The sequence below is a fragment of the Acinonyx jubatus genome, chromosome B2, assembly GCF_027475565.1.
Source record: "Acinonyx jubatus isolate Ajub_Pintada_27869175 chromosome B2, VMU_Ajub_asm_v1.0, whole genome shotgun sequence".
In the NCBI taxonomy this organism is placed as follows: domain Eukaryota; kingdom Metazoa; phylum Chordata; class Mammalia; order Carnivora; family Felidae; genus Acinonyx; species Acinonyx jubatus.
The window spans coordinates 52,838,319-52,852,232 of NC_069385.1; the positions used below are offsets into that span (position 1 = coordinate 52,838,319).

The 13,914-nt window shown below is 42.2% G+C and overlaps 1 protein-coding gene across 1 annotated transcript in view; it reads right to left on the reverse strand.

Annotated features, from left to right (window-relative positions):
* Nucleotides 1-13,914, reverse strand: part of CCDC162P (coiled-coil domain containing 162) — a 176,857-nt gene that overhangs the window by 48,841 nt on the left and 114,102 nt on the right. The window contains exons 32-34 of the mRNA XM_027057133.2: nucleotides 6,088-6,241; nucleotides 3,481-3,576; nucleotides 2,261-2,422 (exon numbers count right to left, since the gene is read on the reverse strand). Coding sequence (XP_026912934.1) covers nucleotides 2,261-2,422; nucleotides 3,481-3,576; nucleotides 6,088-6,241 — 412 coding nt within the window. The remainder of the gene's footprint in view (nucleotides 1-2,260; nucleotides 2,423-3,480; nucleotides 3,577-6,087; nucleotides 6,242-13,914) is intronic.

The window sequence follows — 13,914 nt, forward strand, 5'->3', positions numbered from 1 at the left end:
GTTTGTGAGTTCAAGCCCCACATCAGGCTCCACACTGTCAGTGCAGAGTCTGCTTGGCATTATCTCTCCTTTTCTCTCTGCCCTTCCCCACTTGCTCTCTCTTTCTCTCAGAATAAAAATAAACTTAACAAATAAAATAAAAATAAAATAAAATAAAATAAAATAAAATAAAATAAAATAATCCTGGTGAATGGTTGGAAGAAGGCAAGAGTGAATATAAGGATCTAATTGGAGGTTATGCACATAACCTAATAGTAGGAGATGATGCTGATTCGGGGGTGGTGATGGAAGATGGGGAATAGGAGACAAACTTGAGAGATATTAAAATAACAGGATAGTAAAACTCAGTGTCTGATTATGGGGTATGATAGAGAGAAGTCAAAGATGAGCATCCAGATTTTTTGGCTTGGGCAGTTGGGCAGGTGGTGGTTAACTGAGAGGGAATATGGAAAGAGGAGCAAGTTTTGGACTGTGAAACAAGCTCACCTGGGGACACAGTGTCTCTGGGATGGAACAAGGAAGTTGAACGCATGAATCTGACAGGATTGAGATTCAGACAAGACAGGTAGATGGTCATCGCATGAGTTATAGCCAGGAAAGTCATCAGCAGATGAGCGTGCCTAGGGAGCGGCTGCAGAGTGGAACAACGTAGCAGATAAGAGTAGAAGGAAGCTCCAGGGCAGACTGTCAAGTTGGAATGTGGGTTTCCTGCCTCAATAGGCATGTGACTTCGGGCACATCATTTAACCTTTCTGAGCTTCAATATTAAATGAGAATAATTAAAGCATCTATTTCATGGAATTACTGGGAAGATTAAAGAAGCTAATAATTACTAAAGCATTCTGAAAAGATCTCAGTCATAGCCAACAGTAGTATTAATAGTATTCAGGGGAAACTTCTTGATTAGACACAGAAGGCACAGTGCCCAGGGCCCACAGAATGTTTTAATTTCTTTCTTATATTTTTAAATTTTATATAGAGAGAGTGAGGGAGAAGGGCAGAGGGAGAGAGAGAGAGAGAGAGAGAGAGAGAGAGAGAGAGAGAGAGAGAAAGAGAGAGAGAATCCTAAGCAGGCTTCACGCTGGGCATGCAGCTTGATGTGGGGCTCAATCCCACGAACCTGGGATCATGACCTGAGCTGAAATCAAGAGTTGGATGTTCAACCAACTGAGCTAACCAGACACCCCTTAATTTCTTTTAAAATCAGAGGAAAAGGATACTGAGGCTGAATAAAGTGTTTTAATATATGATATTAATTTTTGTATATTAACACAGTTGTAAACTATAACTTTTAATGCTTTCTTATGGAGGAAAGGGCCTACAAAGACAGAAGTGGCTAGCGTTGTGGAAGTCAAAATGCAGCCCTGCTGGTGGTAGTAGCAGGACAGAACCTGAAAAAAACAGTACTCTGAGGATTGGCAGAGGAAGAAGGGAGGCAGGAGGCAGAGGAGAGTCTACGGGGAAGTCTGAGAAGGCATGGCTACCGATGCCAGAGGAAAAGGAGGAAGGGAGCTGTGCTTTGGAAGCCAGCAGCAGGGAGGCTGCAAGAAGGATACACTGTGTCAAATGCTGACAAGGGTCAGGTTGGAGGGGCACTGAAAAGTATCCAGGGGATTTAGTGACAAGGACCATGGTGTTTTTGGTGAGGGTAGTCTCAGTGGTGACAAAGCACAGTTTCTGAGGAGCGGGTTGAAGGTGAGGAAATGGAGATGGCTGCTGCAGACATCTCTCAGAAAGTTGGGCTCTCAAAAGGAGGCTCTTTAAATGGGAGCACCAGCTAGCTCACCCTGTGTCCAGACAAGTCTCTGTCTGGTTCCCACTTACGTGCAGAATTGGTTCCAGTTATGACACCAAGTGGGCCAGGGGCTCTTGCTGCCTTAGAGCTTCAGGGATAAGTCCAGAGGAGGGAGTGCTTACCTAGGAGTCCATAAGGCTAGCTGAGTAATGAAGATGAGAGCCCGGGGTGGAGATGTTCAGCCAGGGCCTCTGTCCTACCCCTCCAGTCCTCCCAACTCCAGTCCTAAATGTGTATGACTCACAAGGAAACCCAGCCAGTTGGATTATTTGTCCCGTTTGATTTCAATGGACCTCTTACAACCTTTGTTCTGTTTTTAAAACGAAAAGAAATGAATCCGCTGCTCCCATGTGGCATTAGCCCAGTCTTGGGACCCACTGGAAGAGGCTGTCAGACAAAGGGGGAGGAAGGTCCTTCAGTACACTACAGCACTGGCCAATTAGGAAGACTGCTCACCAAGAGTACCTGTGTGTTTTTGTCCAGTGTGTCTTGCTGGGGGGATCCTCCATGATCCTCCATGATCATATGATAGTTGCTCAGAAGCACATCTTCCAAAAGCAGCTGCATGCCCACCAGGTCTCCATGAGCCACCTTCAGATCATGGTCACTCAGCCTACAGAGGCACAGCTAAAAACAAAACAAAACAAAGAACAAAATGAAACAAAACACCCATCTTGAAGATTTCTATGTATCCCCTATACATGATTTTGGGGGAGAAAACTAGGAATAATTGTGTTTACAAACCCCGCCCTCTCCACTATTAGAAAAATCTGTAAAAATCAGAGTAACATTTCTAGCTGAAAGTCCTCCTTGAACATATCAGACTTTTGGCCTTGTATGGAAGTCCATTTCCCAGCACTTTACAGTGAGTGGTATTTGTATATGGCGAATGCATAGTGTGATATCAATTTTCTTTTGAAAGTACAGATAGAGACACATGTATGCATAGGGAAAGTACTAGAAAAAATAAACCAAAATGTGAACGGTGATTGTCTCCTACTGGGGGAAATATGATTTATTTTTTTTTTAACCATTTTACTATGTTACTTTAAAACACCCAAACCTTTTTAATTTTGAGCCTATACAGAAGTAAACAGTAGAGTTCCCACCACCCAGCCCTAAGAACCATCAGCCTGTGGCCAATCCTGCCCCTATCTTCATCACTCTCCACTTCTGTATTATTTCGGAGCAAATTTATGATTGATTTTCATGTTTAATACTTTTCCATATTTTCTATTTTTAAAAATGAAAACACAATATTTGCTTAGGTAATCAGGGAGGAAACACATAATTGAAAGAAATTCTCCTTATGAATCCTGCTTAAAGAGTTCTCTTCCTACCACCATTCACAGGCAGACCGGGAGTTACATACCCCTGAGCTTCCAGCCTGGGTGTTTCTCTAAGAGGTGCAGAGAGTGACTGGAGATGGCTGGTCACTCTCCCAGGTCATTACTGGCCATGAGAATTGCAGCTGAGTCTACAACCAAGGCCCATACCAGCTGAGACCATGATTCTCTTCTGTCATAAGAAAACATGACTCACCTGGTAGCATTGGATTTACAGCTTCATAATCAAACATCCTGCTTATCTCATAAATTATTCACCATTGACCTATGGACCCACTGAAACCTGCTTTGCAGTCTGCATTCAGTTCTTTATGCCATGAGTGGGAAGAACTATCCTACCTGCATATTATACTCTAGGGTATCTGGGCTGCTACCCATAACTGGAAACAGTCCTCCATCTTCTAGAAATGCTCTCCAAGGGAATAGCACAGATGCCTAAAAGAACCAAATGAGAAACATGATAATGTTGTACTGTTGTCCACAAATAATAAATATCTTATATGAACAGGATTTCTGTGTCTGTACTCCAAAACAATGTGGGATGATTTATTTATTATATAGAAATAGTTACTGGGGCACCTAAGTGGCTCCATTGGTCAAGTGTCTGACTCTTGATTCTGGTTCAGGTCATGATCTCATGGTTCATGAGATCAAGCCCCACATCGGGCTCTGTGCTGACTGAGCGGAGCCTACTTGGGATTCTCTCTCTCCGTCTCTCTCTCTGCCCCTCTCCTGCTGGTGTGTTCTCTCTCTCTGCCCCTCTCCTGCTGGTGTGTTCTCTCTCTCTCTCAAAATAAATAAATAAACATTAAAAAAAAGAAGTAGTTCTGGATAGAAAGTCTCTAATGATGTAGAGGAGAGAGTAATATTCTTTTTTTTTTTTTATTCCCCAAATTTGGATAAACAGAAGGGTACTTAATTAAGACTTCAGTGTAACTAGTCAGCACCAGTGTTTGGAAGTTCCAGAATACCATAATAATAATGGGACACAGTTACAATCAACAAAAGTAAACTTATTCAAATGTTCTAGACATTAGGAACCTTAAAATGTTTTCCTTCATTACCATTGTGTTCCAATTCTAGGTAACAATTCAAAGCCAATGCCACAATGTTAATATGTGGGCCTCTGTCTTCTCCATATCACTGTCCAACAGTCAAGGCATCCCCTACTAGTTGTGGCATCACATGCAGGCCTGGACATAGTGGACCTATCCATCTGACTCCATTCTACATTTGCAGACTTGGTACTGGCTTCGGACAATTCCTAGAGCTGGAATTGATTCAGGTAGCCAGAAGCCAGGACACTTCCATCTACCTAATCCCAGGCAACATCTAAAGGCAGTAGGAACAGGACTAATGGTCTTGGTCAATCTTGTATTCCGGGACTAAATGAGGGTCAAGGTTTGGGCCAAGAGTCATTGTCTTGTTGCTAGGGAAGGTAAATGGGTAGGACTTACATGGGGTTGGTGTTGGCATTACTTGGCTTAGCTTTGTAACAAAAAAATTACGTTGGAGGTTTTGGAGTCAGAAGACCTGGGTTTGTAAGGTGGTTTTATTTTATTTATTTTATTTTAATACATATATTGTTTAATGTTTATTTTTCAGAGAGAGAGACAGAGACAGGGACAGAGTGTGAGTAGGGGAGGGACAGAGAGAGAGGGAGACACAGAATCCAAAGCAGGCTTCAGACTCTGAGCTGTCAGCACAGAGCCCGACTTGGAGCTTGAACTCACAGACTGTGAGGTCATGACCTGAGCCAAAGTTGGACACTTAACCCACTAAGCCACCGAGGCGCCCCATGGAATGTTTTGTTTTGAATAAAACTTGGTTTTGCATATCAAGAACCAAAAATCCTGAAGACTAGTGCATGAAATTTATACCATTAATTTATTTATACCATTTATTTATTTAATGTTTATTTAGGTGGTCTACAACTTCTTCGTTACTTTTCCCTTAAAACATGGAGTTTAATTCTTCTCCCCTTGAGTGTGGGCTAAAATTAGTGACTCACTTCTAATGAATAAAATATGGCAAAAATTATGGGATGTCACTTATGAAATTAGGTAATAAAAAGACTGTGACTTCCACCTTGGGTTCTGTTTCTTGTTCTCTTTTGAATTGTTTGCTCTGGAGGAATCCATCTGCCATGCTGTGAAGAAGCCCTGTGGAAAAGCCCACATGAATAAGCTTGAAAGTGGATCTTCTGATGCTCCCGAAAGCCCATGAGTGGGCTTGGAAACAGATTCTCCTCCAGTAGACCCTTGAGATGAGTACAGCCTGGGCCAATACCCTGATAGTAGACTGGCGAGAGATCTTGAGCCAGAATTACATAGTAAACTGCTCACAGATTCCTGAGCCTCAGAAACTGTATGAGATGATGAATATGTATTGTTTTAATCTGCTAAATTTTGGGGTCATTTTTAGGCAGCCATAGATAAATAATACAGTTTGTGATCTATTGTTGTCATGACTGCCCAGCAGTCTGATCTCTGACCTGCCAGAACCTTACAGTCTTTAGTTGTAGAGCGTGGGTAATATTGTTGGTACCTAGGGAAAATAATAATTGCCAGGATTACATATGATAATACCTGCTGTAACCAGCGCTATTAAAAACTGAGCTGCTGACCTAATTTTTGTATTGTGATTGCTCCTATTATTATTTATTAAATGGAAAAGATCAACTGTTGGTTTTGCTACCAGCTGGGAGCAGATAAGGTATTGCCCCTGTTTGCTTGTTAAGCAGTTTGGAGGCAAAGACTCTGACTGGGAATAACAGCTGGCTATGGGGGCCCAGGCTGTTCTACCATGTCAATGAAGGGGAGCCAAGCAAGACTAAAGAGCACTAAAACATGGAGAACCCCTGCAAAATTTAATCCAAATGGAAACAAAGTGCCAATTCCCTATGTACAACATCGTTTCTAGGTATAAAAATACTTCTCAACATACCTGGAGGCTCTGTGGATCTAGTGGCTGAGGCACGCTGAGCTGTGAAGCAAAAATGCTCTTCACGAGAGAGTTGCTCAGTGGTGGTAATCCATGGTACATGCCGTCTGTAACAGACTGGTAGGCAGAAGCATTTCCAGTTGCCAAAAATGTTCTTCTACCAAAACATGGAGGGAATCTTATTAAAAGCAGTTACTTAAGCTTCTGAAGCTCAAAACTTTCTTCAAAGTTACTATAGCAAGATAACATTTTGAGATAAACACAGGTTTCCTCCTCAATGACCTCATCCCTCATCCTCCTTTCTTTACACACTGCCCTTCACTCTCATGATTCACAACCCTTAAAGGGAAAGGTAGATATATTATACACTAACATTGTCCAATAGAACTTTATACAATGTGGAAATGTTCTTTTTTTTTAAGTTGATTTATTTATTTTGAGAGAGAGAGAGAGAGAGAGAGCAAGCACATGTGTGAGCAGGGGAGGGGCAAAGAGAGGGAGAGAGAGGATCCCAAGCAGACTTCGTGCTGTTAGTGTGGAGCCCAACTCGGGGCTCGATCCACAAACTGTGACATCATGACCTGAGCCAAAACCAAGAGCTGTACGCTTAATCAACTGAGTTACCCAAGCAAGCGCCCCGCAATATGGAAATGTTCTGAGTTTGATTGTCCAGGATGGTAACCACTAGCCACATGTGACTGTTGAGCACTTGAAATGTCGCTACTGTGATTTGAAGAATTGAATTTTAAATTTTACTTCATCTAAGTCAATATCAATTTGAGACTTTAAATTAGATAGCCACATGTGACTACTGCATTGGATAACTCAGCTGTAGCTCTAGAACAAAGATATGGATTGTTGAATTGTTTTAAGACAATAGCAGAGACAATTCTTGATATGCAAAACCAAATTAAAAAAAAAATTTTTTTTAATTTTTTTTTTTCAACGTTTATTTATTTTTGGGACAGAGAGACAGAGCATGAATGGGGGAGGGGCAGAGAGAGAGGGAGACACAGAATCGGAAACAGGCTCCAGGCTCTGAGCCATCAGCCCAGAGCCCGACGCGGGGCTTGAACTCATGGACCGCGCGATCGTGACCTGGTGAAGTCGGACGCTTAACCGACTGCGCCACCCAGGCGCCCCTTAAAAAAAATTTTTAATGTTTATTTATTTTTTAGGGAGAGACAGAGTGTGAGTGGGGGAGGGGCAGAGAGAGAGAGAGGGAGACACAGAATCTGAAGCAGGCTCCAGGCTCTGAACTGTCAGCACAGACCCCAATGTGGAGCTTGAACTCACAAATCACGAGATCATGACCTGAGCCCAAGTTGGTCACTTAACCGACTGAGCCACCCAGGTGCCCCTGCAAACCAAATTTTAAATTAAATAATAAAACTTTGGGGTTTGAGAGAGGAAGATTTTTGTTTTGTTTTGAATAAAACTTGGTTTTGCATATCAAGAACCAAAAATCCTGAAGACTAGTGCATGATATTTATACCATTAAGTTGTAGAGAAGGATGTATGCATGATAAATTACAATGACATTTTTTTTTGTCCAAACGAAAATAAGAATTTAGTAAGCAAGGAAAGACTGTTTCTAGAACTTAGGTCTAGTGGATACCAAAAAAAAAAAAAAAAAAAAAGATGCTGACATAGGGTAAACTGAGGAGAGGATATCCTAAAACAGAAGGGACCGTTTGTCTGGATCTTCCATGGGCTTGGCTCAAGTCTTGCACAAAGCAGACATCAAAAAGGAGATTAGCAATGACTGAGGAAGATACTAGCCCTGAGGGAAATGAGGTAGCCTCCCAGAGACTAGCAGACAATCAAAGTGTTGGGGAAAGCCCTGAGGAGTGCCAGAGCCCCCACAGAAGGGTATCTACATGGAATGCTGAGCATCAGGCCAATCAGAAGAGATCTGAGGTTGAACAAGATAATCCAGAATGGGTAGGTGATGTAGCCATTCCTCCTCAACTGCTCGGATGACTTATAAGCACACCCAGGAGCTTACATCATCTCTGAGAGGAATGAAGGAAGAGAAAAGTACAGTGTAAGACCTAAAATTTAGGTCCAATATTATGGTAAAATCAGGAGGGCCTGGAATGGCCTAACCAAAAGGTTTCCTCTCCACTCTGCTCTCACAGATAAGGTCCCTTAGTCAAATAATCTTTCTTATTGAAGGGACCTAGGGCAATCCCTGCTTACCCCCTTAGTGGTTTCTGTCTGTTGCTAGACCATGAAAGTATTCAAATGAACCAATCACATCCTCCTGCACAAATGAGGGGACATCATACACTCCTGATACCACAAAGCCTGTCTCCCATAGTCCCTGGTTGTTCACTTTGTTCCCCGGGTGCAGTTCGTCTGTGGCCCTGCATGGCATGCAATGTCCTCTTCCCCTGGGATGTAGACGACTGGTAAACTGCTGTTGATCTCCTCTGCCCAGCGTTTAGTGTCCCTGGAACTAAGTTGGTAAGTAATCCCTCACTTACCAACAGGGTGAATAGGAGGCCATTAAAACAAAGGGAAATGGGGATTAATTATTCTTAAATTGACTTATTTTAAATCTCCAACCGACCACTTTTAAGCTCTACCTGTGGCTGGATGAGGTGGAATTAGGAAGTTTCATCTTTTTTTGCCATCAGCAGAAGGGGCTTATGAAGTTAAGTTCAAAGACAGATGAAGGGAGCTCCATACTTTTACATCAAACCGCAAAAATCATACCACCTTTTCACATTTTAATAAGAATTAGCAAAAGATAGTTGAATAAATGTTTTGTACTGAGAGACTAGATACAATCATTGACTTATCCTGATAGCTCAAGGATGGAGCCTGGAGTTGCTCAATGAGAACATTTTCTCCTGTTGCTCATGTCTTTCACATGTTTTCTAATGATTCTCAATGGGCCCTGCCAGGGACACATTACTCACTCGCTACCCATGTGACAGTGATGTATCAAGCACCAATTATGCACAAGGCAAAGTGCAGAAACTGTCCCAAATACAAAAATGTGTTTGACTTTTCAGCCTAGTAGGAGCCCCAGTGAGGCAGAGCTCATTTACAGCTGCTTCTGACCTTCCTCTAAATGACCATGGTACTTTCCACACCCACATCTGTCTTCTGGCACATATAGATCATATAGCTCTACTTAAAACAGTGGTACCAAATAGCAGAATACTCTAATAGAAACATTTCTTTTCAGCCCAAACCAAGAGCACAGAAGTCTAGGAACTTGTACAACCTCTTCCTGGTTGGCTCCTTTCCTATCATTCCTGCTCCCCTCTCCCACCAATCTATAGAAGGATTTCTCTTTCTCTCAGTCTCTGGGTCCCGCTTTGCTCATGTCTTACTAGTTCAATCTTTGACTACAGTGCTTATATCTTAAAATTTATTTTCTGTTTATTATGGATATTTTGACATCTTCAAAGACCTGTCTGGCTAAGGATGATACTGCTCCTCCTTGGGCTAGATAGTTCCTAGAAATAGCAAAGGACTTGGCAGGGAGCATGGCTTTGATATGCAAACCAAGCATCCAGAGCCATACTTCCTCTACCTGACCCTTGCACCTGAGGAGGGAATATTCCTCTGCTTTATTCATCCCAGGGCTAGTTAATAGACTACTAGAGATCACCTCTACAACCCAAAGCCCACTGGAATTATTCAACCCAGCCCTGCCATGCCTTTCAGGGTATGGTCTCAGCACTCTCCTTGCTCCTGGCCCACACAGATGCTTTCCCATGTGGCTTTGTGTGGCGTGGCATACATCTTGTTTCTGGGACCTGTGAATATAATAAACTTTGTTCTCCCAGGTCCCTTCTGTTCCCTTCTTGTGGCTATACCTGACTGGTTATCACATAAAAGAACACAGAGCACTGACGTGCTCTCTTACCCTGACAAGTTTGTGCAGAACTTTGTAACTACCAAGTGTCACAAATGAACACAATTCCTGGCAGGGTTCTAGAGCCCCAGACATAGCTTTGTGCACATACCAAGCCTATTAATTTATGGATGCTTGGAGACTGTTCAAAAATACAATGCAGTTCAGATGTAAATGTGGCTGCTAGTCTAAGCTACAGAATCATAGAATATGGTATACTTTCTAGAGAGGCCAGAGTCAAATTATAGGCCCCACCATTGACCAAATCATCGGTATTCTTTTCCCTACTTTCCTGATTCCTTAGTTTAGATCACCATGCTTTGTAGGCGCCATCTCCCCTCTATCAATAGAACTGTGTCTAATGCCACGTGTAAAAAAAGGGTCTCAAGATGATACTCAATACTTTTAGCACTAAATCCTCTTTTATTTCCCTCCTTTCCATGGACTCCATATTTTGAAAGATTTTTCTACCAAATGTTCAGTAAATATTTTCCTGTCTAACTTGATACCACATTAGCCTCCAGCCCAAGCTCCAAGCTGCAGGAAGAGACGAAGAAACATGACATAAAGGAAGAATAGGGCTCCGGAGTCTGAAAAACTGCACAGATGCAAGTTCTGCTACAATAAGCTGTGTGACCCTGGGCAAGTTATGCAACTTCTGTGAATCTTTATTTCCTCCTCTGTAAAAATGGGGGAAATTATTTCTACCCACAGAGTTGGCACATGGTGAGAACTCAACCAGAGCAAATTTCCTCTCCCCCTTATCTCAGTTCTTAGAATTCCAGAATTCTTAAAAAAAGAAAGAAGTGGGGCGCCCAAGTGGCTCAGTCCGTTAAGTGTCCGACTTCAGCTCAGGTCATGATCTCACAGTCCGTGAGTTCTAGCCCCGCGTTGGGCTCTGTGCTGACTGCTCAGAGCCTGGAGCCTGCTTCAGATTCTGTGTCTCCCTCTCTCTCTGTCCCTCCCCTGCTCATGCTCTGTCTCTCTCGGTCTCAAAAATAAATAAAAACATTAAAAAATTTTTAAAAAGGAAGAAGTTTGACATTTTGTTTACTTGCAAAGCTTTGGGGCAAATGTGTCTTTTTCATCATGCCTTTCGAAACATTGATAACAGGTCATGGGTTCCCATCACAACTCAATCAGACGCCTCATTTGATAAACCCTGGCCTGTGTCTTCTGCTAGGGTGGGTCTGACCAGCACAGCTTGCCCAATAGCACTCAAGAAACAGGGAAACGCTGTTTAAATCAGGGTGTGGCAAAATCTTTCTTAAAAGGTCAGATAGTAAACATTTTCAGCTTTGTGGATCATATGGTCTCTTGTGCAACTACTCAGTTCTGTGTGGAAGCAGTCTAAGATAATTTACAAATGAATAGGCATGACTATGTTTCAAAAACCTTCATTTATGGACACTGAAATTTGAATTCCATATAATTTTCATGAGTCACAAAATACTACTCTTTTCTTGAAATTTTTCCCCCAGCCATTTAAAGATGTAAAAGCCATCCTTAGCCCACAGGCCATACAAAAATCAGGCCTATGACAGAAGTTTGCTGACCCCTGACTTAAATAGTTAAGATGGATTAGAACCACTGTACCACCCAAGCATTTACTTTCAACACAAATGATTACATCACCTGAAATTAAAGATAAGCTCACTTCTTAGGCATTTCTTGCACTGGCTAATAAATAACTTCTACAGGTTGGTGGACATGCGCAGAGGTGACAGGCCCTGGGCAACGTGGTTCCAATGGTATTAGAGGACAATACCAATTTCTGCCAGGAGCTTGGTAGGTGATGTGGTTTGGAGTGATGGTAGGGTCCGGAGCCAATGGTCAACAAAGAATTCTTGAGACAACTTGGGTGCAAAAAGGTGGTTTTGTTAAAGCAGGGGGACAGGACCTGTGGGAAGGAAGAGCTGCCTGGGGATTGTGAGGAGAGACTGATTATACACCTGGGAGTTGGGAGAGATAAAGTCCAGGGGAAGTTTCCAAAGGTATTTTCACATGGTAAAGAAGACTCATGGATACTGGAGGCCTAGCTGTTGTCAAGCAAAGGTTGTTTCCCCCCCCTAGCAAAGTATTAACATGAAGACAGTAGGGAGTTCCTGGAGAAATGTTATACTCTGCCTGCCTCAAGTATTTATCAAAGGGCTGCAGGTAATAAGGAAATTTAATTTTATCTGCCATTTCCTTTTGCCTTTGTTTCCCGCATCAGAGGGCAGGTTGACAGGGGCAGAGTGAGACTTCTGTGCTTAGACTGCATCTACCCTGCAACCAGAGCTGATTATGCCACATAGAAGCAGGAGCCAGATATTAGGTGATTAATGGGCCACTATCTTGATGTCCTTGAGCTACATCCTTCCTCAATTTCCCCCAGTCGATAGAAGCATGTTACTCTCATTCCAGGTAAAAGTTCAGTTCTTTCTTTTCAAATTCTGGAGAAGTCTTGAGTTTCTATAAGCAAAAACTTCCCTTGGGTAAACAGTCATGTTTGCTCAGAGTTATGAACTCTGGGGAAGGGTGAGGGAACTTCCCTGTCCTTCCTGCCTCTTGATTATCTAAGGACTTTTCCTTGTTTGCAGGTTTAGCAGTGAAATCATCAAGTGGGGTGACATTTATCCCTTAGCTTCTCTTTTCCTCCTGTTCCCTGCCTTCTTTCCAGAGTCTATTTTTCGATCCACACTGCTGTCTGGCATCCATCCTAGTTCTAAGACTTTAGAGTCAAATGCACCTAGGTTCTACTTCTAGTCTGCCACTTACTAACTGTGCGATTCCAAATACACACAAGCCCGGAAGAGCTCTGAAGATAAAGGCTGGAGGAAATGTGATGAATAAAGGCCTAGTGGAGACATACTGTCCCGAGTGGTTCCCTCCAAAGTCTTTTGAAAAATATACTGAATATACTGAAACCAGACATAGAACACAGTGCCCTCTATTCCTGAGCACTGAGTGTGCCAGGACAAAGGAAGCCCCTCAAAGGAATTCCTAGGGGAAGCAGAATGGTTCCTCTGGGAGAACAGTAGCAAGCTGAACCCTGCACAGCTGGAATCCAAACAGAACCTCCGGGGTATAGTTCTGTCTTCACCCTACGTGAATTCCTTCCAAATTCTGACCTGGGGTTTCAGAGTCAGAGGACTAATGAATGGCCATCCTGAAAAAATTGGAGCCTTTATATTCTACCTGCTCAACTAAGCTACAGCTCAGAAAGTTGTTTATCAATAAAAAAGAAATCAATTCATCCAATTGTTTTCTTCTGCTGAATTAATTTGAATCCAGAGATCCTTGATGCTCAGAGTAAAGAAAATGCAGAGTAGGAAGAGAAAATACAGTTCAGTTCAAACCCTACATTTACATCCTCTATGGATACCCATGCTAGCAGTGAAATGTGATTATAATCCACAGGTAAGAGCACAGCCTCCTGAGGTCTTCCTCCTTGGCTAAATACTTATACTGGGAATTAATCAAAGGAAGTTAATTGATATTGACGATTTAAGAGTAAGCAGAGACCCTTAGGCCTGACCTCTTCCCTTCCCATACAAAACTTATTATTTATCCTAGAAACAGTGTGACTCTCAGTCCCAACTAATTTTCTCATCAGTTATGATTAATTAACCAGATAGACATTCTTTTTTGTATGCAGAACACTTAATACCCACAATTTATTTATTTGAATTTATAAATTTAACTCAGCCAGTTCCACTGGCTTCACACGTGCAGTGAAAATTCTGTTCTTTTGAAAGGTGATTAAGAGCTGAAAAACATAAACAAAACTCTTAGAATCATCTTCAGAGGTATGAAAAACATCATTCCCAATTCAACAGCCTGAACATTGAAAGCAGTGATGGTTGTGCAAACTAACTGTATTTAAGGCACATTTAATAACACTGAGAATATTATGATCGGACAAGAACACACACTGCTTGGACAGCCTTTGCAGCAGAATGCTTTCGGTAGCC